Source organism: Temnothorax longispinosus, chromosome 7, assembly GCF_030848805.1.
Source record: "Temnothorax longispinosus isolate EJ_2023e chromosome 7, Tlon_JGU_v1, whole genome shotgun sequence".
NCBI lineage: Eukaryota > Metazoa > Arthropoda > Insecta > Hymenoptera > Formicidae > Temnothorax > Temnothorax longispinosus.
In genome coordinates, this window is record NC_092364.1 from 6,675,027 (window position 1) to 6,702,237 (window position 27,211).

The 27,211-nt window shown below is 35.1% G+C and overlaps 2 protein-coding genes across 8 annotated transcripts in view; one reads left to right on the forward strand and one right to left on the reverse strand.

Moving 5' to 3' along the window:
- Positions 1–16,679, forward strand: part of Lim3 (Lim3 homeobox protein) — a 56,612-nt gene extending 39,933 nt beyond the window's left edge. For 2 of the 3 annotated variants that reach the window (XM_071782535.1, XM_071782536.1), the window contains 6 exons: positions 8,021–8,195; positions 8,983–9,185; positions 9,488–9,680; positions 11,350–11,516; positions 12,631–12,846; positions 13,247–16,679. In XM_071782535.1, coding sequence (XP_071638636.1) covers positions 8,021–8,195; positions 8,983–9,185; positions 9,488–9,680; positions 11,350–11,516; positions 12,631–12,846; positions 13,247–13,461 — 1,169 coding nt within the window. In that variant the 3' untranslated portion in view covers positions 13,462–16,679. Of the gene's footprint in view, positions 1–6,096; positions 7,183–8,020; positions 8,196–8,982; positions 9,186–9,487; positions 9,681–11,349; positions 11,517–12,630; positions 12,847–13,246 lie in introns of those variants that run through there. The other variant, XM_071782537.1, reaches the window with a different exon arrangement.
- Positions 16,680–16,865: 186 nt separating this feature from the next.
- Positions 16,866–27,211, reverse strand: part of Cnn (phosphodiesterase 4D interacting protein centrosomin) — a 31,273-nt gene continuing 20,927 nt past the window's right edge. For 4 of the 5 annotated variants that reach the window (XM_071782531.1, XM_071782530.1, XM_071782532.1 and 1 more), the window contains 11 exons: positions 27,032–27,171; positions 25,957–26,367; positions 25,386–25,607; positions 24,989–25,315; positions 21,453–21,560; positions 19,541–20,794; positions 19,057–19,344; positions 18,760–18,984; positions 18,479–18,679; positions 17,885–18,104; positions 16,866–17,720 (listed from right to left, as the gene is read on the reverse strand). In XM_071782531.1, coding sequence (XP_071638632.1) covers positions 17,509–17,720; positions 17,885–18,104; positions 18,479–18,679; positions 18,760–18,984; positions 19,057–19,344; positions 19,541–20,794; positions 21,453–21,560; positions 24,989–25,315; positions 25,386–25,607; positions 25,957–26,367; positions 27,032–27,171 — 3,608 coding nt within the window. In that variant the 3' untranslated portion in view covers positions 16,866–17,508. The remainder of the gene's footprint in view (positions 17,721–17,884; positions 18,105–18,478; positions 18,680–18,759; positions 18,985–19,056; positions 19,345–19,540; positions 20,795–21,452; positions 21,561–24,988; positions 25,316–25,385; positions 25,608–25,956; positions 26,368–27,031; positions 27,172–27,211) is intronic. The other variant, XM_071782533.1, reaches the window with a different exon arrangement.

Here is a 27,211-nt window from a genome sequence, read left to right on the forward strand (position 1 = left end):
ACATTTTCGGACAATATATGTTTATTAAAATAGAATGTTGTCCGGCTTTATCGTGCCCTTAAAGATTTATTAAAAAATCTAAAACTTTATTAAATACTTATAGTGTACAAGTAATATTATTTTTAAAAACGTGCGAATATAAATATTATTTCAAGTAAAATAAATTTAAATAAAAAATGTACGTGTCGAAAAAACAGTAATATAATGATTTTAAATATTACAAATAACTTCGAATTTAGAACGGTTAACAAAAAAATGTTTAAAATATAATGAGTATTGGACTCCCGAAATATAAAATGAAGATCAGGAATGGCTATATAGGAGTCGGACGCAGGTGTCGGTGCGTAAAAAAAAACTTAAGCGATTTCATCAATCAAATATATATTCAAACGTTTCAGCTCGGGAACAAAAAAATGTTTAAAGATATAACACAATTTATTTCTGCAGACTGTTGATATATTTTATAAAAGCTTATTATATTGGCACGTATGGATGTGCTATTAATATTATTACTATACCTGATAATTTGATGATAATATCTTCGTATACTGATTTCTTCTAACGAAGCATATACCTAACGCTGCGTCTACTATCCAACGACTCGATTTAACTAAACAACTTGCTAAAGGAATCGCCAATACGCTCGCCGCTTCGCTGGAAGAGAAATAAAAAGCATATGCGTAAGTAGGGCAAAGCAGGCAGCATAAATTCAAATCTATTTACGCGGCAAGGGTAGCATAATTTATTGCCCGCCAACGTAATGGAAACGCCCATAGAGAAAGAGATCTCCCCGGTGCAAATTCGATTATATGCAGTCGTATCCCCTGAGTTAGACTACCCCGCGGGTCTTCCCATTCCCACCCGTCTCTTTCTCTCTCTCCTCCTGGCTGGCTTTGAAACAAGTTAAATTAAAAAATGTGCCGCGTATATATGGACCTTTATATTTCATAGCGGTCGCCTCTCTGCGTTCGCTAATTGTAAGCCTAGAACCGAAACAATTGATTCCAGCTGGTATTTTCCGGCGAAGATTGAAACCAATTGAATGGAACATGAAAGCTAGCCTTTGTCCGAACGAGAGAGATAATGGCGTTTGATATACCTATATTTAACTTTAATATGCCATAGATATATACGTCGCAAAATAAATAACAGATAAATATCAGAAGACGCGCTCGCGCGAAAAATACTAAGTAAATACAACATACAATACTATAAGCATTATGTATTTGTTGTAAATATTAAATTAATTGAACGTCTTTTCTTCTCACAAATAACACGCTCATGGGTTGGGACAAATTCTCCCATGAAAGCGGAGACTTTATATACCTATCGTGCACAACGATAAATGCGCGAACTATAGGTATAGCGATGCGCGAATCGAGTGGTTCGACGCATTCTACACCCTTCTACGAGCGCTTTCGCCCTACAATCCCCCGCGGCGACGCTTTTTACGGTGACGGACGACTCCTGGAGGCGTGTCGACGTATATATGCGACGGAACCGACAAAGGGTGGGCTCGCGTGATCGAAGCTCGGGTAGAAGGACGCCCACGAAAGTCACGAGGTCGCGCAATCGCAAAGACACCCCCGTCGCCGTCGCCGATTTTCAGAGAAAGTCGTCATCGTCGAAATCAAGACCTCGAGCATAATTCGTGAAAGGAAAATCGATGGCGTGTCGGCAATTGCGAAAAATCGATGACTGTATCGTTGGCGAAAACATTACTTGACAATAAGTTTTTAAATTCCCTTATTAATTAAATATATACGGCATTTTGTACAATTATAAATATAAGCCTACTTTATATTTCATAATTATAAAGTTTTGTTAGTCCTATATAGAAATTATTTTCCAAGTTTTTTACAGAAATTCGGAGAACTCCAGTCATAGATAAGACAGGAAAATCTTAAGCTTGAAGTTAGAACTTTTACATATTTTGATACATGGAGTTGAAAATTTAGTTTATCATTATTATAAAAGATCTAAAATTAAATAGAGTGCCATTTTCAGTCGGGCTGGATTTTGGTAGCCTATAATAATAATATTTTTCAGATTTATTTATTTTTATAGTTTTTAATTTATTTCAATTTCACATAAAAGATTATAATTTTAAACATTATTAATATAAAATAGAATGTAACTGGGAAAAATTATAAATCTCAAAAAGATCACTATTGTACAATTAATATTTTGTCTATCTAGAATTTTTAATATAATATGGAGTATAGAAAATTAGTATTTTTTTGTTTTATTTATATGTACTTCTAAATAATATCTATAATATCTATAATAAATATAAACTTTAATCTATTAGTCTCTATGTTTTTTGCTTCTTTTTTAGGGAAAATAATTATATGCAAATACAAAATTTATAATCTTTTTTGGCATCTGCCGTGCGGAATTGAGAATTTTAAAAATCAAAAGAATTCAAACTATATCAAAATCTATTCTATGTGACAGCTATAACGATTCAAATCTTCCTTACGAAATATTTAATACACCCTGTGATTTGTATATGTGCGGCATATATTTGGTGCATTCGCGTGGCACAATACTTTGATATACAAATCGGACAATTTCTGACGTTCATTTGCCGCGTGGCTTACTTTCGGCGGTACACCCTTTTGGGCGACGTAATGCCAACGACGCGTATGCATGACAGATTTTATGGGCATCAACCATGCGCATAGAAAACGCCGTGCCATCTGTTACCTCGTGGTCAGGTGGAAAATTTAACGATCGTCGCGATGCATTAGGGAAATATCGCACTTCGATCGATCAGGCCTTTATGCGAGTTGCGAGTTTGACGTATCTGCACCGCGTGAAATATGCCTGCGCGAACATGCGCCTCTGTTTCACGGCAAAAGCCGCGAGCCCGTAAAGACGATCGATTTAAATCACCGCTTCAAATGGATTTTCGAGAAAAATTGACCTAAATCACAGCTGAAATGCGAACAGATGGAATCTTCGACAAATAAGTAGAGTGATTAGCGACATGAATAAGTGATATGGATTTGTAGTTAAATGAACAGATTTTGCATCTTAATCACTCTGCTGTATTCTATATCCTTCAGTCGAAGTTGCTTTGTATATTGTCAATTGTCATGCATATACGATAATGTATTAACAGTACACATTAAATATAAAATGAATTAATATTGGCGACATTTCATACGAATCAATACACCTCTTTTATTCAGGCAATATCAAGATCAATCTTTTTTCTTTACGATATATTTCTACACTGTTGGGAAATTTTTGTAGTTTTGTCAAAAAAGATCCTTGTTAAAATTTTTGTGTAAAATAATCAACACATACATGTGTAAATTTAACTGCCTGCTATATATGTTAATTGAACTTAACAAATTTAAAATGTACAATTATTAAAATAATTTTAAAAAACGTATTTATTAAATGTGTTAAAATTTACAGAAAAAGAATGTTGATTTTACTCTATAACAAAAGTAGGAATAAAAATTTACAGAAAAAAGAGTGTAGATTGTAAGTTTCAACATAAAAGTTATGTTAATTATACACATAATTAACGATAATTAACTCAAATTACGATCAGAATTACATTTCCTTTCTGTTGAAATATTTTAACATAGTATCGGTGTGTTACCATTTAATACGTACATCCATATTATGTTAAATTAACACGAAAATTTTAGTGGACCGTTTGGGACATGTGATAATTTATGTTATATTTAATACAAATTTTCAAGCAGTGTATTGTAAAATATGTTAAAATAGAAATTCCACAAGAATATCATTTCTTTATTATAACTTTCTTGCTTTTCGACGAGTTTATATTAGTCCATCTCATGGATTAAGCATGAGGTGAGTTAAACATTGGACACTAAGAATATAACGCAATTGTTAGTGCGTGAACAATTCGTAATTTATTTTAAATTATAGTAAAACATAAGGTTCAAAAGAAACGGACGTTTCGGCTCCGCTTTGAGCCATCTTCAGCGCACAAACATTACATATACGTTAAAAACTTAATGAATACGTGTTCTCAATAAGGTCTATGCTGAGTTGCCTTATTGAGAACGTGATTATTCATTAAGTTTTTAACATATGTAACGTACGTTTGTGCGCTGAAGATGGCTCAAAGCGGAGCCGAAACGTCCGTTTCTTTTACGAATTAAGCTCATCACGCACTAATAATTAACTCATTTTCATTAACGAGAATCTTGTAATTTTTAATTTTCTATTATAAGCATAAAGAATAACCGCTGGTTGAAAGTAAACCGAGATCAAGGAACCATCCCATAATCACAGCTACAGCCTTCACGATCTAATGCGCGTTTATGTATACGCGTGCAATCGATCCGTATAGTATACGGTCGGACGTGCGCGCGGGCTTAGGGGAAAGGGTATAAAAAGGAAGAAACAGAAATGATGGGCGGGCGAGAAGAACAGAAGAAATATACGCAAATGATCCCGGGCAAGATTATAAAATGGCGTCCCTCATCCCCGTGACCGTTCTTAATTTCGCTCGGTTCCTTTTGTCCTCTCGCCTTCTTTCCCTCTCCGCCTCCTTTTTTTCTCCTCTCACTCCCCGGGCTCCTCGCTCGGAAACAGACGTTATCCTTCCTTATTCGGCGCGCTCCGCGCGTTGCTTACCGAATCGAGGCAGAATCAGCAGCTCAAAGGGACTCCCGAGGGATGACTCTCGAATTCTTTTGCGCAACAATTCCAATGAATACCGCCGCCGCGACGCATTAATAAGCCGCCGCGTTGAGTTATTAAACGTAGACAATATATTTTCGGGGATTTTTAATACCCGGCAAGATGAGGTTTCCTATCCTATTCCGCTCCTTTTTACGCTTCTTTCTCTATATTATATTAATCATGCTTTTACATAATTCTCCATCTACTTATTTTAATAAATAATGCCACAAATATCGAATATCGAGGTATCTCTTCTTCTAATAGAAGTATGAATGACATACTTCTATTTTTTTATAAACAACAAAATTATACATCCCTTATTTTATAGAGCTATATATTTTAATAACACAGTAAAAAACATTTTGTATTTGAGTATATAGATTTCTATTTGTATAGAAATTTTTGTGTGAAATTTTTAACATACCCTGGTCTTAATGTAACATATTGTCATTGTGTAATTTTGACTTTTCTGCGATGAGTTAATATTCAACATTTTTAAGAATTAAACTAACACAATTTTTATGAAAATGCACGAATTCTTGATGACATATTTTATGTTAAAATGAACAACTCAAGTTGCGTTACTTTCCTTTCTCTATGAGAGTTTCCATCTGTTAAATCGACATTTTCTTATGTTACATGTCGCTGTCTCCTATTTTTTGCAAGAAAAAGAAAAAAAAGAATAACATTTTATTTTAATTAAATTTAACATTATAGATATGTAAATTTAACATAAACTTTCCTTCCAGATAGCGTCTACGTGTTACAATTTTGTATTAATTTTTCACATATTACTTGTCGTGTTACTTATTTACATATATTTGCCTTCTGTTAAATTAACATAAAAATTAGAGTGTATAAATTGGGACATGTAAAATGTTAAATTTAACATAAAATTGCTTACTGAGAAAAATTACATTTTTTAATAAAAATTAAGTATTATATTTCTAATGCACTGCATGTCAATGAATAATGTTAAACGACGTTCTCCTTGAGTATCAGCATTGCTATAGTACATATCAATAAAAATATACTTCTATACATATCGATCTAAATGCTCGTTGTCAAAACTCAGTCGTACGATCAAACTTTCAACAACGCACGAATAAAAGACGGTAAACGCGGAAGATCGGATTACATTCGTCGGCGTCTTACTGCAGACACTCTCTCCGTCCGAATAAAGGTTTAATATATCGTCCACCATCAGCGAACCATCAGATGACGACGATAGTCGGCCCGCCTCGCTCTTCCAGATCCTCTCGTCCTCTCTCACCTTCCGCGCCACGCTGAGGACACCCCAACAGCAACCCCGGCAACGCGGTTCCCGGCAAAGTCGTACAGCGTTGGTGGCGTGCGCCATATTGGGGGGCGGTCGGGCGTCCCACCAATCGGCACCTACCAGACGCTGGCGTGGGTGCCGACCGCACCCAATAATCCAGGCACTCGCCCCACCAATCAGTCGCCACACCCACAAGTGTCACGTGCGCACAAGCAACATCGTCGCTGGCGAACTAGTCGTGCGCGTACCCTCGTCCTGTACTTGTCGTCGCGGGACGAGTGTGCTCTTTCTTTTACGCCGAGGTATTAATAGAAATGTTGGTGCGCGATAAGATAAACTTGACGAATAGTTAGACTTGTTTGTTCGGATTATCGAAGCTTCGCTGCAAGCCTTCGTAATACGTCGATGTTATCCATAATTATGATCTAGATGAAGTTCTGACAAAAAGATACTCCGGTCGTGCATGTTGAAGAACTTGTCTCGTACAATTCCGTGAACTTCAAGTGTCTGATTAAAGAACGAACTGCACTCAAGATGAATTAAGTGCCAATGGCAAATTTAATAAGGAACTTATAGCAACAGCTTTTGGAAAACTAATAGAAAAAGCAAGAGAGTTTTAATGAAATATATGTCCTCTTTTTTTCCAAGAATTAATAACGAATTTGCTCGAAGAAAATTTTCGTTTGAAAGCTTGAAGTTATTCCACTCGACAGCCTTTAAGACAAGGACGTCTGGATTTTCCAAAGATATGTCATTCTTCCTTACTATCATGCCTTAGTAACCGTCAGGAAGATAGTGGGCATTCTTTTTCTTCCAACGCTTTCTTGATAAAGAGACTCGCGATCGCACGCACGAAATAAAAAAGAAAAGAAGAATCGATATGTTCTGATGTACGGAGCGTTGCATTCGCTGAAGTCGCGGGAGCACGGTAGATAATAGCGCAGCGAGTGTGATTGCATGCACGCGGAAAACGGTGGCAGTTATGACTAAGATGAGACTGGAGTTGTTGGGGTGCGATGCTCATCCTCTGGAAAGGATGTACCGTTCGCAACGGCACGACGTCCTAACACCGCAGAGTAGCCCGGAATCGCGGAGCGTTCGCCAGGAACAGCGCAGCAGCGCGGGCAGCGTTGGCTCCACGATATCGCAAGGCGATATATATCCGCTAGATCAGCCCACTTTCGAGCTCGATCATCTGCCTCTGCATATCCCAACGATCCTTCATTGTAAGTGTGTCGACGGACGATAGGCGAGAGAGAGAGAGAGAGAGAGAGAACACCGAGAAGCTATTGCAAGATTATCTAACATTCCTCGAATTCGAGCTCCTGCAAGCTTAATTTTGTCGAGGAAGGTGGAGCAAGAACAGCTTTAATCATGCCATTTTGTTAGCATAAATAATACGCAGCAGCCTTCTCTATTGGGGGGATTAATATTGCGAAAAATATCCCGATTTAGAAGTCTTAATCTCTCATGTCCATTTCTATTAATGTAGATTAACTTCTAATTCTACTTAATAAATTCTAAAATTCGAAATTTACGAAAATTGGCTTTAAACAATATAATGATAGACATTACAGCTTCGCATTTAATTGTTAATACTTAGAATTCGTACTTTAATTTGAGATGTATTTCATTAAAGCAAATAATAAAGAAAAGAGGGAATTAATAAATTAGTTAAAACTTTATACTGTATTATACAGTAAAGAATTATTAATTATTATTTCGATATTTTAAAACTACTGAAACATTGATTTAATTTGATCATTTTCTAGAGCGTTGACATTATTGCAGATATTCATGTTATATTAGATACTATTTATTAATATCATATTCTTTAATAAAAATTTAAACTACAATAAACTGTATAAAAGTAACGACAATAAATTTAATGTATAAAACTATTTCTCTCATGTGTCTATACTTTTCATATTATGTATCTATATATTATTATTATATTAACATACAAAATATGAAAAGTATAAATGTATATGAAAGTATAATATGAAAAGTATATCTTTTTTGTATGCTGCTTATTACATCCGTTGCGTTATTGATATGTTGCAGCCACGATACCAAAATGCGGCGGATGTCAGGAAGTTATTTTGGATAAATACGTTCTAAGGGTCCTGGAGAGGTGTTGGCATGCAAGGTGTCTCACGTGTCGGGACTGCGGTGCCAGATTGACCGACAAATGTTTCGCGAGAAACGGCCACGTGTTCTGCAAAGATGACTTCTTCAAGTAAGCACCAATAATTGCTGTCACGACGTTATACTTGCATACGTGCAAATATTTTCTAAATATTATGTAGATCATGTAGATTTTTAATATATTTATAATATACATACAGAAATTATCTTTGTACATGAAGAGATTATTTATTACAGTTTATCTAAAATATTTGTTACTGCATGGTCATTATTCTTATTAATTTTTATTTTTGGTCTTTATTGATTATGAGACCATCTAATCTATATAAATTTACAAAAAAAATAATAGACAAATCTTTTCGGCGTTTTTCGCAATACTTTGTTCGACTTTCGTGATAATAACGAACTATGATAAGGCAAAAAAAATATTATATATATTTTCAAAACATGTACATAGGATATTTCAATATCGATTCCGGAAGAGTAGCATGTATTTCCTCGTTTATTTGTAAGATATATATGATATCACTCTGCTTCTTTTCTTTGAAAAGTTAAACCGATTTTCTCTCGTTCTATCCTTCATTCTTTATATATCCTTGATTTTTTACTTGAAATATTAAACTACCACAGAATTATTTTTGTTTTAATTACACTTTAAAATTATAATAAAAATAAAGTAAAGAATATTTGCATAAATAATTATGTATAGTAAGCAGAAATTATTACTTGTAATGATTACTGCAAGCGCATATCGTTACTTGCATTCGCATCGATTGTCGGATTTGACGAATCGCGACAATGTTATGTCCATAGTTATATAGTTTTGTCATTGATGTGTGAATGTAATGTGAAAATATTGTATGTTGTTGGTGTGGCAGGCGTTTCGGGACGAAATGCGCGGGCTGCGGCCAAGGGTTGGCGCCTTCGCAGGTGGTACGAAGGGCGCAGGAGTTTGTCTACCACCTCACGTGTTTCTCGTGCGCTCTTTGCTCCCGGCAACTGGACACCGGCGATGAATTTTATCTCATGGAAGATAGAAAACTCGTCTGCAAGCCTGATTACGAACAGGCGAAGGCGAAAGGTAAGAAGTGATTTTTATAATATGTAACCTTTTAAATTGCCAAAATAGCATTCTCATAAGAAAGGATTCCTTTTCGAAGAATCTTCTATTCAGAATGTAATTTTTTACAGTAATTCTTTTTTTAGCATTAATTTAAAATTAAATAAATAGTTTCTACTTTCGACTTTTTATAATTTTCCTTGATGATAGAAAAGATGTGAACAAAAAATCGAAGCTAAAATAGTTAATAAATTATTGATTGATTAATTAAATAGAGATCTCCAAAATATGTATGTATGATGCGTAATTTACGGGACTTTTAGAACTGGCAGATGGGGGAAGTATAGACGGTGATCAACCTAATAAGAGGCCGCGGACGACGATCACGGCGAAGCAGCTTGAAACTCTCAAGCTGGCGTACAACACCAGTCCGAAACCGGCGAGGCACGTGCGAGAACAGCTGTCTCAGGACACAGGTCTCGACATGCGCGTCGTTCAAGTCTGGTTCCAGAATAGGTAAGAAAAGTTGGATAGTTGAGCTTACAGGGCTTCCCATATTCTCTCTCTCTCTCTCCGAGCTCTTCACGTAGAGATACCTTATATTACAATTCGTCGAACTATGTGTATGTGCGCATTTGTATTCGATATAACGTAGACGGGAATAATATTCGGAAGAAATAGAGTCCGATTAAATGTATCATCTAAAATTACACGTTGTATAAATGACAAGCAGTGTGAACGCGATTCATATACTAAATAAAGAAGTTATAGATGAGAAAAGTTAATTTTGGATCCTGATGAAATCAAATTAAGAGAGAAGCATTGGCTTATCGTCAGGATTTCTTTTTTCTGCATTAGCGTCTGACGTGGCCTTTGATATGGTTTCTGAAGCCGTTCGTGGAAGCAATCGAGAGATTCAGAGATGTTGAGAGACATCACTCCGAATACATACATCTCTTCCGCAACACAATAAAACATGTTAGATAACTTAATTAACGACAGCAGAAATTAATTCCTATTATAAAAGTTAATTTCCGAATTAACTCTTGTTCGAAAATTATGCGTCATATACATAATTCGACACGAACTAAGTAGAGATGTCACTTAATTTGAATGGGAATTTAAATAAATCCCAGAAATATAAACTAAAGATTATGATAATGAAATTGATGTCTACGTTGTTAACTTTATTCTACGTACCCGAGATCATGATATCTGAAAGTACTGTACTTTGTAACGGTGGATGCACATTTTTCCCTCTTATCGCTCAAGTGGCACTACGTGATATTGTTACTAAAGTATAACGATTTGTCGCGAAAAATTGTTTTATCTGTATAAAAAGGAGAGTTCTAGTCGCTGACCTCCGTCGCTTATCAGATGCGAACGGTGTTAGAAAGCGCGCGCGCGCGCGCCCGTGAAAATAACGCCCAAGGATAAGTAAATAAGGCCTATCAATGACTGCAGATAAATATACTATATGTATAACACACGTAAATTCATAAAACTACACACGTGTGGTGCAGAATTTTCCAGAAAACTTACACATCTATATATTCGACGTAATACGAGATTAATGTCGGACTGTCGCCGCGAGATAAGATACATTTGTTCATTATTCAGCGAAATGATAATGGAAAGTAGAAATTTGTACGAGACGTTATACGAGATATGAGTATTTATCATAAATAATCGAACACCTAGCACAACGAGTAAAATGTTTATCGTCCCAGAATTTATTCTTTTTCTTGATTTTATCGGCGTTCAGTATCAACATCCATTGAACGCGTGATACTGAAAGCGATAAAATAGGAATTTCACCATTATTATATTTTGATATATCTAATAATTCTAAATTATATTCTCAATATTTGTATTAGCGTAGCATGATATCCATAGTGTATCAATAATCTTTAAATATTGTCTACAAAAAAATAATTAATGATTATAAGCGCAACGATATATCCCAAAATGAAGTTATAATTTCATAATCATAATTAAGGTTTTTAATATAAACCTATCTTTCGTCGAATCATTAGAAGCATTTAGAAACTGTTTTATTGGTAATTTTATTAATAATCTATTCTATTAAAATTAATGATCTTACCTTCGGAGGTTTCTAGAAACAAAACTTTATAATGTAGCTATTAGTGATTGTTATTAATTACTATCATTATGGTCTCTGTAGGAGGGCGAAAGAAAAGAGGCTGAAGAAAGATGCTGGTAGGACGAGGTGGTCTCAATATTTTCGCAGTATGAAAGGCGCCGGTGCGGGCGGTCACTCGCCTAGACACGATAAGCTTCTTGACAAAGACGAGCTGAAGGTAGACTTGGACTCCACCTTCGGTCATCACGGTGAGTTGCATTATTGCATTATCATTTTGTTGACACAAATATAAAGATGGCAATAAAAAGGCAAGAAAAGCTGAAAGATAGACTACGCAATTCTTGTATGTCGCAGTTCATTTCAACTATAAATACTATAGTTTATAATGTATCGATTCCTTCAACGTTAAAATTAAACTTCTAAAGCAAATTAAAATTTTGATTAATAAAAGTATTTTTAGTTGAATACAAGTAGAATTTGTCTGCTTCATTGTCTTTTTCAAAAATAAATTCTTATAGTTCCAGCTAACTTCTGCAAGAAAATATATTATATCTTAATACTTATAATATTTAGTTATCAAGATAAAAAAAATTAAATATAAATTAAATACCAATTGGAAAAAGATAACGATAATAAGAAATATTTATCTTCAAATGTGACAGCGTGATATAAAAATATGCCTATATAACTGGTAATAGCTATCGTTCCTCCCTCAAATAATTATGTATCAAAGTTATTCATAATAATCGCGTCAGCCGCTTCCGAAATAATCTAGACGAGCGGTGTGTTATACGCGGTACTTACTCGTTCGAGTAAGTGCAGGTAATAGCGAGCATAAATTCAAGGATGGCCCGCAATCTTCCTGAAATCTCGGACACGGTGAGCCGGCAGTTAGCCTCCGCGATCTCCTGAATATTTGAGGAGATCGTCCTCCCCTCGGATAGCATCTGGGTACTGGGAGACCCAGACACAATGGATGCTGCCAGTCGCTGGCTTGACTTTCGACTTCCAACTTACGGCGTTAGAATGATCGCTCGTTACGATAGCTCCCGACGCGTGACGGAAAGCACCACTTTAGCCATATCTATTTCTAATGTCCTGATTTGTATCATTATATCTAGTTTCGCAGGTCTTAGAACAATAGAATATTCCCAGTGAACATAAATGTCCCAAATCGGGATATATGATGTCTTAAAGACATCATTAAGACGTCTTAATGACGTTATACATCCCGATTTGAGACCTGCGTATTGTCTGGGTTAGCTTAAATGAATATTTTCTCTTAACAAAGGGTTTATATAATACATTCTAATCTAATTGCGCTAGTCTGAGACTTAAGAAGAAAACGATTTGTTTTTGCAGACTTGAGTAATGACAGCTACGGAACAGTGGTGAACATGGGCCTGGACGGCGAGGGCGCGAGTCCAGGCGGCGGTGGCAACGGAGCCGGGGGTGGACCGCCCCGCGGGTACCTGGGTGCGACGACACCTCCGTATCTCTCAACGTCCAGATCACCGTCCTTACCACCCCAGTTCCCGTATCCGCCGGACGCTGGTCTCTCGGTGTACACCACTCTCGGTAGGCCTGACGCCAATTACCATACAATATACTCTTGAAAGACAATATACGCTTTTGACTCTCTTGACTATATCAGTTCTCTCTGTATCTTCAAGTCTTCCAATCTGTAACGTTCCTTAATCCTTTTAACTTTCTGAGTTCCTACAACTTCTTTTCGTTTCTTCAACCGTGTCGAGAGATCCCGACTCTTTTTAGTTCTCTTGGCTTTCCGAACAATCTGGATTCTCGCAAATCTGTCAATTTTCTCAGCCCTCAGCCTCCCATTTCGGACAAACAGCCTTGCTCGCTAGGTGATCAATACACTGTAGCTCGGTTTGAGATGAGAAGGAACTCTCGGGCGTTAAACTATTCTACTGCGAGAATCGGAACTTTACGACTGACGTAAACCGTATGATTCCAGGGGGACCAGGCGGCATGGTGCCAGGACCAGCGTCGGATCTGAGTAACGAGTCGAGCGGAGGCGGCGGAGGCGGCGGTGGCGGCGGCGGCGGCGGTGGTAGCGGCGGTGGCGGTGGTTACCCCGACTTCCCACCGTCGCCGGACTCCTGGCTCGGCGAACCGCCGCCCCCGCATGCTCACCATCATTCTCATTCCCATTCCCATTACGCCACATAACCCGCCAAAACCGCGCGTCGCCAAATACCGTATAGAATAACGTGCTGGCGGAGCGGGGCGTTCACCTGAGATCGTCGATGCCGGTCTCGTCGTCGTCGCCGTCGTCGTCTTCCCCGAAGACGTTTCTTCGAATAAAATAATAAATTTCGTAAATTTCAGAAATCGCTCTCTAAACCTATTCGACAAAGCCTGATTTTATTTGACCGAAGACGTTCTAAAATCTTTTTTGTGTGCAAGATCTAAAAGCGAAAAACGAATTTTTATTTTTTATTAAGAATGTGAATTTCACATTTTCGTATATTTTCATGGAATATTTTGTATAAAATAATTATATTATGTATATATAATGTATATTATTATTTTTTATTCTTTATGAAAAAGTATAGTATATCAAGATTTTTTCATGTACTAAAAATTAAAAAGATTATTGTTATCTCTCTAAAACATATCGTTAATTATTGCATTGTGTAATTACGATTTTGTTCATGTGTATTTACAATATTTTTCACTTTATTTTAGAACAATGTGATTTATGTAGAACTTAGAACACTCTAAATCATAATTATCTTAATGATTTATCAATATTTGAATTGATAATAGAAATCGCTTTCTTCGGTCTTAGATCTTTTATACTGTCACTCGATTGGCGGTAAGACAAGTTTGAATTAATTACTGTTCACTAAAATTCCGGATAGACTACAGAAGCATTGCCAGAAAAATCTCGGAAAAAATCATTTTTGATAAGACGACGTGGTATCTTCAGCGACGACGGATTGCGCGACGCTTGCAAACGTCTCACATGGTCCAAGTCCACAAGTTATTCTACGTCGGTATTTTACACCGTCCCTCCTCACGATCTTTTGTCATCCGAGCGGCCGTATCGAAGCCTTCACGGCATACGTACGATTCGCATTCGATACTACGACTAATCTAAATATATTTATGTACAAGTTCCTCGTTTCTCGGAGTTTGATTGTCGAGTAATAATAGGAAGTAGTGTTAAACGTGCCCCGGACTGTTCGCGGATCCATTCGTCGTGATCTATATGATAGCCCGTTCGTTAATTTCTTTCAGTCTGTAAGTTGAGAGCCCGAAAGACAATTTGCAGAATATGAGTGGAAATCAAGATTTTGTAACGGGACACGTGCAAATTTTGTTTCTAAGGTATTGAGGTATGACGGATACGGATATTTGATTACTATCTGAATGAATTCGCATCATCACGACGAATGTGATCATCCGTATGGTCATACCATTGCCTCTAGGCCCGATTTTCATAGTGCGAGTTTTTAAAAAGAATACACTAATTGATAAGTTTACATCAATTTGATATTACAGCTTACATATAAAATTCAAAATTTCGCAAATATTCAAGAGAATTAATATACAATAATCAAACTATTTTCTTGCACGAGTAGAAAAAGCCTATTCTTTATATCTTCCTTTAGAATGTGCTGAGATAAAGTACCTGTATAATCTCTAAATTTTTAACAAGATTATATCTTGTCGATCTATTTTATCGTCAAATGGAAGAAGCAAGGAATGTTCTTCGATATCCGATCAACATAAAATAATTTATTTTGATTTAATTATCATTGTTCGAGCAATCTTCGATCGAAGACTTAAATTCTGAAAATCGGGCATCGGGCATGCGTTTTGACGATTTATCTTGCTTGCGTGTGACGCTAGAATCTTGAAATGTGTATTGTAAATAGTACGAATTAAACCTGTAGGAAAAGTTGATCCAATCCAGGATATCCGATTTTAGTTGTTACTTCTTAATTATTTGCATTATTGGCACATAAAAAAAAGATATTGAATCATGTTAATTTAGTGAACAATAATATAATTACAGTTCGTGTGAATGAAATTTTTCCGAATTTAATATTATACATATATTGTACAATAATACTTTTGTTCAGAATCGAATAATGTGGATTGAAAACTTTTCTTTGCTAGTTGAAATTGTGCGTAAGAAAGATTGACGTGCAAAAGTCTCAACGTGCACAGTGATGTTTACGTTAAACAATATTTGCAATTTAATTGACATACTTGCAAACGCTTTTTTTCAGACACGTATTGTCCGTATTACTCCATCGTGGACACGCTTTAATTATTATTATATCTGACACAAATTCGAAATCTGAAAAGCGAATGCAAAGTCAAGCACAATCTTCGAGCAGAATTGCGCGATCTTGTACATTCTTATTGCTATTTTTGCGCGCCGATCTGTGTAATGATCAAAATTATAAATTTCGAACTGCACCTCGCTGCTGATTGACCACGAGGTCACGTAAGCCGTCGACTAATAATAACTTGTGACTCGTCATTGTGTATACAGAGGAGAAATTGGAAAATCGTTCTCTCGTAAGTCGCAAAATATGTTGATAATCAAAACAGGAGAGAGATAAATTGAACGACTTGAATGTACGATAAATCTTAGGCAAAATGCATGCAATAGTAATACGAGTCTCGCTTGGATTAACAAGTTGATTGCTTTTGTATCTTTTATATCTTTTGTACCTTTTGTATCTTTTTAACTGTCATCTTTAACATCTTCACAAGTTACAAGCACGATAAAACATCTCAGTTTACTATGTATTATCATAATTCTGCTAATATTTTTATAGATTATATTACCTCTACTAAGAATATTACAAAAATAAATTTTAGATTTTTACAGAGATTTTAAATAAACGTAATACACTGAGTATATTAAAAGAGACACGCTTAGTGGCACTTTGCAACATTAAATAATTTCGTAATATAGAACAGAATTTCGTAATAAAATGGAACAGTAATAAGTTGATTAATCCAAATATGGTCTCATATTATTATTAAATGGCATGCTGGCAAAACGAGCGGCAGCAGCGATAGAAGCGCAAAAACGTCACTGTAGAATTGTATATATCTCGGTACTGGCTCCCAGCTCTCTCCATCCCCCATCACGCCTCCCCTTGTCTTACATGCTCTCATATACGTTCTACCAACGGGTGGGATTATCGCGAACGGAAGGAAAAACGGTAAGAAAGGTATATTAGACTTATAAGAAAGATTAATGTTGTACAGTATTTCTCTCCGCTCCTCGCCGGATGTGCGGTCAAAGGAATTCGCGTGTCTGGCGCAGTTCGTACACTTCACATCACTATGAGTTATTACGGATCTTTATATTATTATCTAGTCATGGAGTGATAATAAAAATTCTATCATAATCTTAATCTCGCTGTGCCACGGTCTTTCATTTTTATTCTCAAGTATTTATTCGCACGCGGCGAATAAACCGCCTCGGGAGACATAGGACATCGATGGCGAAAAGGAGAACAGAACAGAAATTCGAGACGCTAAACGTAATATAATTAACACGACGTACGTCAAGAACATGCATTTGTGATTAACACATAAACTCCTGCATATCAATGGCACTTTATTCGTGGTGATTATGTACAAATGCTACATAACGATATATGAGATAATTATTAATTATATATACACACATATTGCGAATTTCTGTTATTCATAAAGCAAAATACGTCAACAAACGAAGACAGACTCTAATATCGGCATTCGCGCCGTATTCAGCATTTGAAGGTCTTTTCCACAGTGAAAAAAAGAAAATCTACAAAAATGTCAAAAATATCATCCGCGTATCCCGTATAAATATATACAAATCTCAATATACAAATCCATCTTAAGCTCTCGTTTCGTTTTTTTTTTATTCTTTGAAAACAGTTTATTTCTGTGTTCGTATGAAAATATCTGTCACTTAGAAATCTTTTCCGTTTAAAAATTTTGTAACACGTAATTCCTAGTATTACAGTATTACTGAGTATTGCAATTTTTTGTACCGATATGTATCGTTAGTTCTCTCACCTCAAAAAAATGTGAGAAGAGATAAATGAGAAACGCAGATAAAACACGATACATTGAATGAACAATTAATCTATGAGAAACACAATTCAACGAGTAACAACTTTCCTATGTTCTACTTCCCTTTTTTCACACTTCGTGCATAATATTTTTTTAATCAGTCTCAGTCTGTAATCTCTGTTAGTTGTCCGAAGGTTCGTCGTATGTCCTCGTCTTTTTGAGGATACTTCTTGTGACCATAAGTTGCTTTATTATCGCCTTTTCAACATTTTTCTTGTTCTTGTTTGAGGCCGATAAGTGCTCAAACGTATCCTCCAATGCTTTCCTAGTTTTCATCAGTCTTCGCTTTAATGCTTCATTCTCCTGTTTCAAAGCTTCAACCTCTTCAAGACCTGTAAAAGATAATTACAAAATCACTTATCATTTTAAAGTAAATTAAAAAACAAGTATTATTAAATAAGACTAATTAACCTTAAATTAAGAGTTTTCAAAAATAAGAAATATAATAAGAGAGAAGAGATTAATAACAAGTTTTTTAAAACATTTTGAAACGCACCTTCTATCGGTAATGGACTTTCACTGTTTGAATCTCTGTGATTACTACCGTCTTCGTCGCTCAGTAAGTTAGTCATAGATTCTGTGATTTTTAATGTGTCTTTCAAAGGTCTCATTGTATTAACGGCAGCGTCGCTTTCTATCCCCAAATCTGGCGAACAACTGGATTTACTGCGTCCTCCGAGTGCAGAGTAATTCGTCAGTTGCCAAAATTGCGAGACCTGTAATAAATTGTAGAAATCACGATCACGGAAACTTAAATGTTTTAAACGAAGAAGTGCGCGATATAAAATTTATTATAAAATATGCTTAACTCATTATATCTCATTATAATATAAACTGATCACAAATGCAATCACATAAATCTTTATGCTAAAATAATAAATGTAACAGCAATTTATTTTTAATGTGCAATATTTAAATTAAATAAAGTGTGCATGCTATTTAGCGTCACATGCAATTGTTAGATTCTTGAAGTATCATGATATGTATCAATTATTATAATTCGCGACTTGCACTTGTCCATTTTTAATATAATACGATCTACAAATGAAGCTTAACAACAGCTACATTCAACACTAGAAAATGAACTAACGTTATAAGGTTGATATTCCTGCAGAATATCGCAAGTTTGCTTGAGCGTGGCGTCCGTAGGTATCGACGATACGCCGCTCGAGCTCGCCGCCGAATCGCTAGCCTCGCACACCGCCATGTGTCTCCTGAATTCTTTATTCGCCGTTTCGAGTTCTTGCACTCTTGCTCTATGCGATTCGTTGATCTGATTGAGATCGCATATCTATGCGACGACGTTACATCACATATTAGTAATGGCACACACCGGGAAACACTTTCATGAACTAATGCAGAGTCGCTTACCTCTTTGCTGAATTTATCGTGCAGCGAACGAACAGTCACGTCATATCGATTTTCCATTTTCCTTATATCTTGCTCAAGTCTTAACTTGTCGTTCGTCAACTTGGTATTCTCCACGAGTATTTGACTATGCGAAAGAGTGAGATGGTCCAGTTCTTTTCTAAGAGTGGATATGGTTGTCTTGGCGGTTTCCGTTTCATCCTCTAGCTGTTTAATTCTCGCTCGCAACTGAAATGGATCAGATAATTAAAGTTTTGTAACCATTTTTATAACCAGTGTAAACAAGCAGTACGCACTCACCGATTCGTTCTCTTTATTGAGTATCAAAAGAGTTTCCGTAGTCTTTCTATCGGTGTTTTCCTTGTACTGCAAAAATTCAGCTTTCTGTTTGGTAATTTCGCTCGCCATTTGTTCGACATCGTTGATCTTTTTCTCCAATTGCATCTTGCGAACGCTATTCTGCTTGTTCTCCTTTCTCAACGTATGGAACTCGTGTATCCTCTTTTCCAAAGAAACTTGTAACTTTTCACAAAACCTTTGCGATTTCTCCAACTTCGTGATGAATGGCGTTAATTTTTCATCGATTACCTATAAAATTCAGCTTTTGTAAATTGAATCATTTATAAATTCCTAAATTAATGGGATGTTTATATCACAAATTAATTCAATTTTTAATTAAAAGTTTATAATTTAGCTTTTTAAAAATTAGTTTTAAAATAATATTTATTTAACGTGTTAATAAGCATGGGTAATTAATGATCTAAAAATATACAAATACACTTACACAATCGAAAGAAGCTTTTGTGTTCAAGTCATTCCTTAGAGCGCTAAGTTCAGAATACAACATGTTATTCGTTTCCTTCAGCTCCTGTATCTGGTGGCTCGCGTCCAGATCAAGGTCGTTCTGATAGGTCTTATGATAAGGCACATAATCCGCGGAGTCCTCGGAGTCGCTGCGGGTCTTGGTGTACTTCGTGAATCTGGGACGGCTCAGGTTCTTGTATTGCTTTTCCTGCAGACCGATTCTGGCCATGGAGACGGTCCGATCGGGTTCCGAGAACGTTTCTGAATCCGATTGCGACGCCTGATTTTTCGACGTCTCCACGACGTTGTCGGACCGACTCCTTTTCACGGAACCATCGATCCTATCGTTCACGATCGCACCACCGTCTTCCACGCTCATACCTTCAAGAGCGCGCACAAAATCGTCCGACAGTATTTTGGAGCTGAGCAGAACATCGAGCACGATCTTCTTGTGCTCGTTACCAATAGTGTCCGCACGATCGGTATTCTTGAGCATCTCCTTCATGAACTTCACCAGGTCCTTCAGATGCGTGCGCAGTAGCTCGCAGTACTTCTTCGCCCGTTCCGTCTCGTTGCCACAACCATCGATTTCCGCGGCGATGTCGGGCTTCGACACGAGCTTCAGCCACTTGAGATAATCCACTTCTTTTTCGAGATCATTTCGCTGACTCGTCAGCCTCTGAACGCTCTCGCTTAAAGTCTTCACGTCCACCGTTTCGTCCCCGTTAATGTAATCGAGTTGAACAATGTCGTTCGTGAAATTTACTTTAACACCGATTTCATTCAACTCGTGAATCAGATTTGTTAACTGCAAGCTGCTATCAACTTCCTGGACAATCTCGGGCTTATTACGGTTCCTGTCATGACTACACGATGCTGTCATATGATTGTGCAGCTTGGCGATCTCCTTGTTCTTGCTCCAGAGTTCTGTGTTAATCAACATCTGCAGATTCTGAGTCGTCGCATGCAATTCCTTCGTCAACTGTTCAATCTTGCGATTCTTCTCCTCGACCTCGACGTTTCGCTGATTCAACTGCTCAAGCAGATCTTCCCTTCGCAGAGTATCGTCACGATAGTTGGTGGTGGTAACTGCATCCACACCGTTCATCTCGTCGACATGTCTGAGGTTATCGAGTTGAGCAGTTTTGTTTTTCAAATCTTCTGTAACAATCTGCTTCTCCATCTCCAGGACCTTAATCTTTTGCTCCTTATTAAGAAGACGAACTTGGAATTCCTATAAAATGAAAAAGAAATAAGTTTATTTCATCTGTACCAAAATAAATTATAATTTTATATTTTTTAAATTGTTTTATTTTAAAAAACAAATATACAAATAAAAATATAGTAATGTAATAAATTAAAAATTGTACTATCATGTCTGTTGCATAGATATCAATTAAAATTAGTGTATCATGTGTAAATTATGTATTCTTTTTTAATTTATTTGAATAAACGATATAAGATGTTACAACAATAACAAAAAAATTTAAGTATATCATTACAGTTACTACAAATATACTATAAAATTTATATATTGCTTTTTAAATTTAACATTTAGCGCTTCGTCTTTAAATCAATATTCTATTTAACGTTATTATTATTTAAAATAAAATATAATATACTTCCTGTTGAATTCTTCTATTTTATATTTGCATAATTATGCAATAAATTGCTAGTTATGTAAACACCAAAGAGAAATATAAAAGATAATGAACACAATATAATTAATAAGCATAAAATTCAATTAAAAAGCCGATAATATAATGTCATTCACTTATTTATGAGATTAGTTATTATTTTATTATTATATGTACATACAAATATATCGTAACTGCAAATTATAATTAATAAAATTGCAATAAATAAGAAATTATATTTGCATTATGACATACGTTAAACTCGACTTGCGTCCGTTTTTCCAGGAGATTCTTTTCAGCTTTTATTGTCTCGATTTGGTCTCGCAGGTCGCTAATCTTGCTTTCCATTTCTTCGAAACGTTGCTGCAAGCATAAAGTGTTGTTCCATATCAATAAAACTCAAAACGTTAGGTTCACTGGAAAACTGCTTTATTCAAATATATATAATTTTGATTACAATTAAATATAAAATTCATGTGTATAATGTAAGAACCAAGCTTTCGAGAAGTGATGAAAAAAATGCAAAGACATTACATGCAAGTTATACATTCTTATGCAGGAGAACAGTTACAATAATTTAACTTTTCGTTTTCTTAGACCAACATCGCGGCGGTACGAGTGTAACAATCGCCGGTGCCTAAAAGGGAAACACATTTCTTATAATTTCTCCTGTTTCTTTGCTAAATAAATATGCCATTCTGAGACTTATCTAATAAAAGAAACTTCAAGAATAATTGCTTCTACTGTACAAAAATATAATAACAAATTTTCTCGTCTTTAATAATTTGCGAACAAAATAACTTAAAAAAATATGATTTAGCTTATTAAAGCAATATAGTCTTCCATCATTAAAAACATTTGTCATGTAAGTTGTCATAAATCATCACTTGTTTTGTGTTAATTTTACAATCGTACTTAAATAACTCTTACAATTGTAAATTAAAATTGTAACTATTTTAGTAAAAAAGATAAACTCATATCAGAGTTATTTGATTTCGTTTACGTGAATAAAAATGTATTATATGGGACATGCATGTTTTAATAAGCTATGAATATATGTATAAATTAAATGTTTGAACAGAATGCTCTTTAAATCATAGATTACTTAATAAATTTAGAGAATCTGTTTCTTTTTAACTCGAGATTATTAGTCTTCTTCATTTTCAACATCAAATATCTATTTTGTCTATTTTCCATCACCAATATTACACATTTTAAAAATTTCTATATTCATATAAACTTAAAAATGCTGATATCAACAATAAGACTAATCAAATTATAGAACACGAATAATGTAAAATTGCATATTATAAAATGTATGTTAATTAATTTCTTAAGATTTTTAATCCATCAAAAGTATTTAATAAAAAATATTTATCCAAATAACTCAATAAATTATTGACTTTATTAACTTTTTAATTTAAATCATTTTCAGATTATTCTGTAATATGTACGGCTGAAAGAGCACGCTGCAAAGCAGAGAGGAAATGTATAAAGCCTGGCTAAGCACGACAAGTACCCTTTGACGAAGATACTGAAAAAGACAGCACTCACAACAACAACAACACCTGACACTATACCTACCTCCATTCGCACTGAAACGCACAGACAAGAGAACATATTTAATTGTCGTTGAACTTTTAACTCAACCGGAAAGCAGCAACGAAAGCAGCGATTGATCAATCAACTCGCGAATAGATACTCTACGTCAGTGCTAGTGCGATCAGCACTGGTGAATATCCGTTAGCGTAAAAACTATGCCAATATAAGTTACCTATGCATCTGGTTCTAATTACTAATTTTGAATCGCTACAGTTTCCATGAAGCGCAATTATACAAACAACATTTCTTCACTCTTCTATTTAAATTGTTTTTAATATATAATTTGTTTATTTTTCACAAATTCTTTAGCTATCTCTTTGTGCTCCCTTAACTTATTCGACGCGTAGAGCAAAGTAACAACTTCCTCCCGCTATGCTACGTTAAGAGTTAGCAATCGCGCGCTATTTTCGGAGCGTACAAACGCGAATCGTTCTCTCGTGATATCGTCGAGATAGCTGGACGATCAGCGACGGATCTATCTCGTGTTGTTGTATTCTTTGTATTATATTATTCGTTCGGCGCTACCGCGGGTCGCGGCGGCTGATCGGTCGAGATAAGTATTCGTATGAGGACTGCCGCGTATCGCGATGCATAGACCGTAAGAAGTCGCGAGAAGAGGCGGCGGCTCTATTAATAGACGACGACCGCGTCTTCCCGCACGGTATTCCCGAGATACCAAACGAGAGTCGCGTTTAATGCCTCCAAAATCTTTCTCTGACCAACAGGCTCCTTAGAAAACTTTAAAATATTGACAAGAAATTGTAAAACGCGCACGACAAAGTTTTATAAGACAAAAGTAAAAGAAAAAGAAGACTAATAAGAATTATGAAAGAGATATGTGATATGAAAGTAATAAGAAATAAAAAGTAATAAGAAAAATTAAGGAAGCAGTAGTTGGTTCTATAGATATTTATAGAATTCAAATTCTTTCCTTTATTTTGGATTCTAATTATTTAATCCTATGCTGATATTTTTCTATTACTTTTACACAATTTTTTAGATATCCTAAGATTGATGACACCCTTTTCTAATAAATTTAGATGGAATAATTCAAATTTCTATATGCGATATAAACTCTGCAAAATTGTTCTTTTACATTTTAAGGAAGTTTATAAGGTTTAAGAAAGTTTAAATAAATAACTGAAAAAAATATGTAAGCAAATCACTAAAGTATATAAATAAATATTAAACAAAAAGATGCAATTTTACAATTTTGTTTGGAATTTGACATATCATTTGATATTTTATATTTGAGTATAAAAAGATGTTGAAACAATTAATACATTTTTCTAATAAAGAATCTTTTACAGTGAAGACTATAAAGGATCTCAGAGACTTTTTTATCCTCAATGCAGTGAACTCAAGTGAATATACCTATAAGATTTCATGTCTCAGAAATAGTAGACTCTATAAAAAGAGTCCTATTATTTATTATATTAATTAAATACCATTAAATATATTAGAAAAAAATCATGTAATGCTATCGTGAGAATTTTGAAACGTTAATAAAAAGCTATGCCCTAAAGAAACAGTTAATTTGAAAGTTAATTATTAAATATTTGCAACATGTAAAACATTAATATTGTGCAAATGAACTATAAAATTGTACAAATGCACAAATTCCTATGTACAATAAAGTGTAATCGTGTCTGTTATGACATATTTTGAATACAATTGCTGAAATAAACTACAATAAACAATGTCCAAAATATGAATTGTTAAAATTTATCTAGTACATCGCATTGATTACATCATATATATCATAAAAAATAATAGAAAATTACCTTGTATAAATAAAAAGTGAAAAGTACAAGATATAGTCAAAAATATTTAAAATAAAGTACTACATAGTAAATCTCATTCATGCACTGCAAGAAAAGCGGTTGTCAAGCGAGATAGTTAAAAAACAACAAAAATCATGCAATCATAATAACGATGGCATAGAGCAGAAAAGGAGAAACAGAAGTTAGATGAATTTAGCGATTTTGAAAAGAAGAGAGAAACTTCCGATATTTCAAGCTGTTCAATCGTGCTTCTCGGCAATCAAAGCGTGTCTCTACGTTTCAGGATTTAAAATAATATTTAAAGATAAGCATCGCATAAATCTTTCAAAAGGTTGAGTTGTCAAATGTACAATTCTGAAACGTAGAGATCGGCAAACAAGATCAGAGATGAATCGCAATATTGACCTGTTTGCAGGAATCGTTTTCAATATCGTCCACGTTCTTAACGCTGAGATCCTTCAACGAGACGGGACTGTGGCTGTTTCTTCTCTTGCGTAACTCCGAATCTAGTTCCACGATCTGCCGTTCTTGGTGGGAATCCGTATCTCGCCTGTGTTTCTCGCGCTCCATAAAGCCTTGTATCGCTCTAATGGCCTTCTTATACTCGACCTCCAGCTTTTTCAATTTTTGCTCTGAATTTTCTGCCTGCTTCTGGGCGTTGCACAGTTTTAATATCAACTGCTTTCTAGTATCTTCGTGCTGTTTTAATTTATTGTCCCTCTCTTCCAGTTCCTGCAATTAAATTCTTTTTGATAAGACCAGATTACCTTGTAGCAAAACAGGCAATAAATATTTCATTAACCTTTATAAGATGCTTGAGTTCCTTGGAATCTCTGCCGAGTGGTGAACTCAAACTCGTCGCTCTTTCTTTACTCGATTCACAATCATAAGAACCATCATGCTTTGTTGTACTTTGTACATAAGATACTTTCTGTCCCGTAAATGGTGATAGATAATCGTTTGTCAACGAAACTAAAGCTGAGGGACTACTAGGCGGCGAACGCTTGCCATAATTATTTTCGCACTACAAAGTACAATAAATATAAGTTACAACAGATATAATAGATATAAGTATAATAAAAAAACCTGGTATGTAACTTTTAACACAGATAAATTTGAGAGCTTCTACAGCTGTATTATCAGTATATATTTTTCATTAGAATCATTTATTCTAAAACTAGATTTATTATATGTATACTTATTATCAATAACGTCAAAAATAAAGAATAAGATATTTAGCGTCAAGAAAAAAAAAAGAATAGTAATGCCAGATTATGATTGTATCAAAACGATTAATGTCTCAAGATTCAATAAATTTTCCTAGCACTAATATATATATCTTATTTCAAAAAATAAAAATCGATTTACTTCACCTGTGATAACAACGCTCGATGCTTATTGTTGATCTCTGTGAGGGCGTCATCGCGTGTTTTTACAGATGCCCTCAATTGAATGATCTGCTTTTTCCTTTTTTCGGAAACCTGGCTGATCTCCTCATATGCCTGACACCTTTCTTCCAACAATGTGCTCTTCTGTTTAAGCAATCTGTCCCGTTCGGCGAGATCGTTCTCGTATTGCTGCACGATTGAATTCTTCTTGAATAACTGGTCCTTCAGCTCCTTCACTTCATCGCACAGTTCCTCGATATGTCGCACTCGATCATTGTCCTGCTTCTCCCGCAGCCGCGTTTCCGTGTCTAATCGCTCTCTGAACTGATCCCTCTCGTTTTCAAGTTCCTGTGCCCAATTGCGCTCCTCTTCCAGACTGCCGGTTATCTGTTTCACCTAAACCGCAAACGTCACGTATATTATAAATTCTCCCGCTCGCGCGTGCCATTTTCTTTTTATAGACATTATTATACAATCGTAAACATCGAACAAACAAGCACGTAGAACTTATTAATCATGTATCATAAAACTATATGTTTTGTCAATGAATTCGAGTTATAGCGTAAATCAAGTCATCGCGTAATAAAAATTTCCTAACTTTTCCTAGTTTCTTTCGGCACTGTGGAAATGATCAATATTCAACTCGCGGCAAGGAAAAAAAACAAAAGCTGATAATATACTACTCTCATTTAGAAAGACTATCATAAACTGGAGGAACTGACATTTTTAGAATAAGAACGTCTATAAAATTCCGAATAAATTATTAATTAAATCCTGTTTAATACGAATTATTAGACATCTTTTTATAATGTATTAAACCACTTTTAAGTAATTTTTCTGTTTAAAGGTATTATATGTATATAAAAATATTATTTTTTAGAAAATATACGTAACTTTTATATATTTAAACTTTTTCTTATTACTATTAAGAGTTAATAAGTAATTTATAATATTATTGATTAAATTTTTTGTCTTAAAAAGATAGAGTTGAAATATTCTTATAAAACAGAGTTTATTAACAATGTTAATCATCATTAAGGTATATTTTATACGGGGATACCTCTGCTTCGAGGGAAGCCACCAGTTCTTCCATCTGTCGCAACTTTTCTACATTTTTTAACGCCTGTTCCGGAGTGATGCCAAATGTTTCCTTGTAATACGAGGATGTATCTAGTTCCCTTTCTCGATACTCTGCTAATTCTGGGGTAACAGAAAGAATTTATATAATAGAGGCGTAATA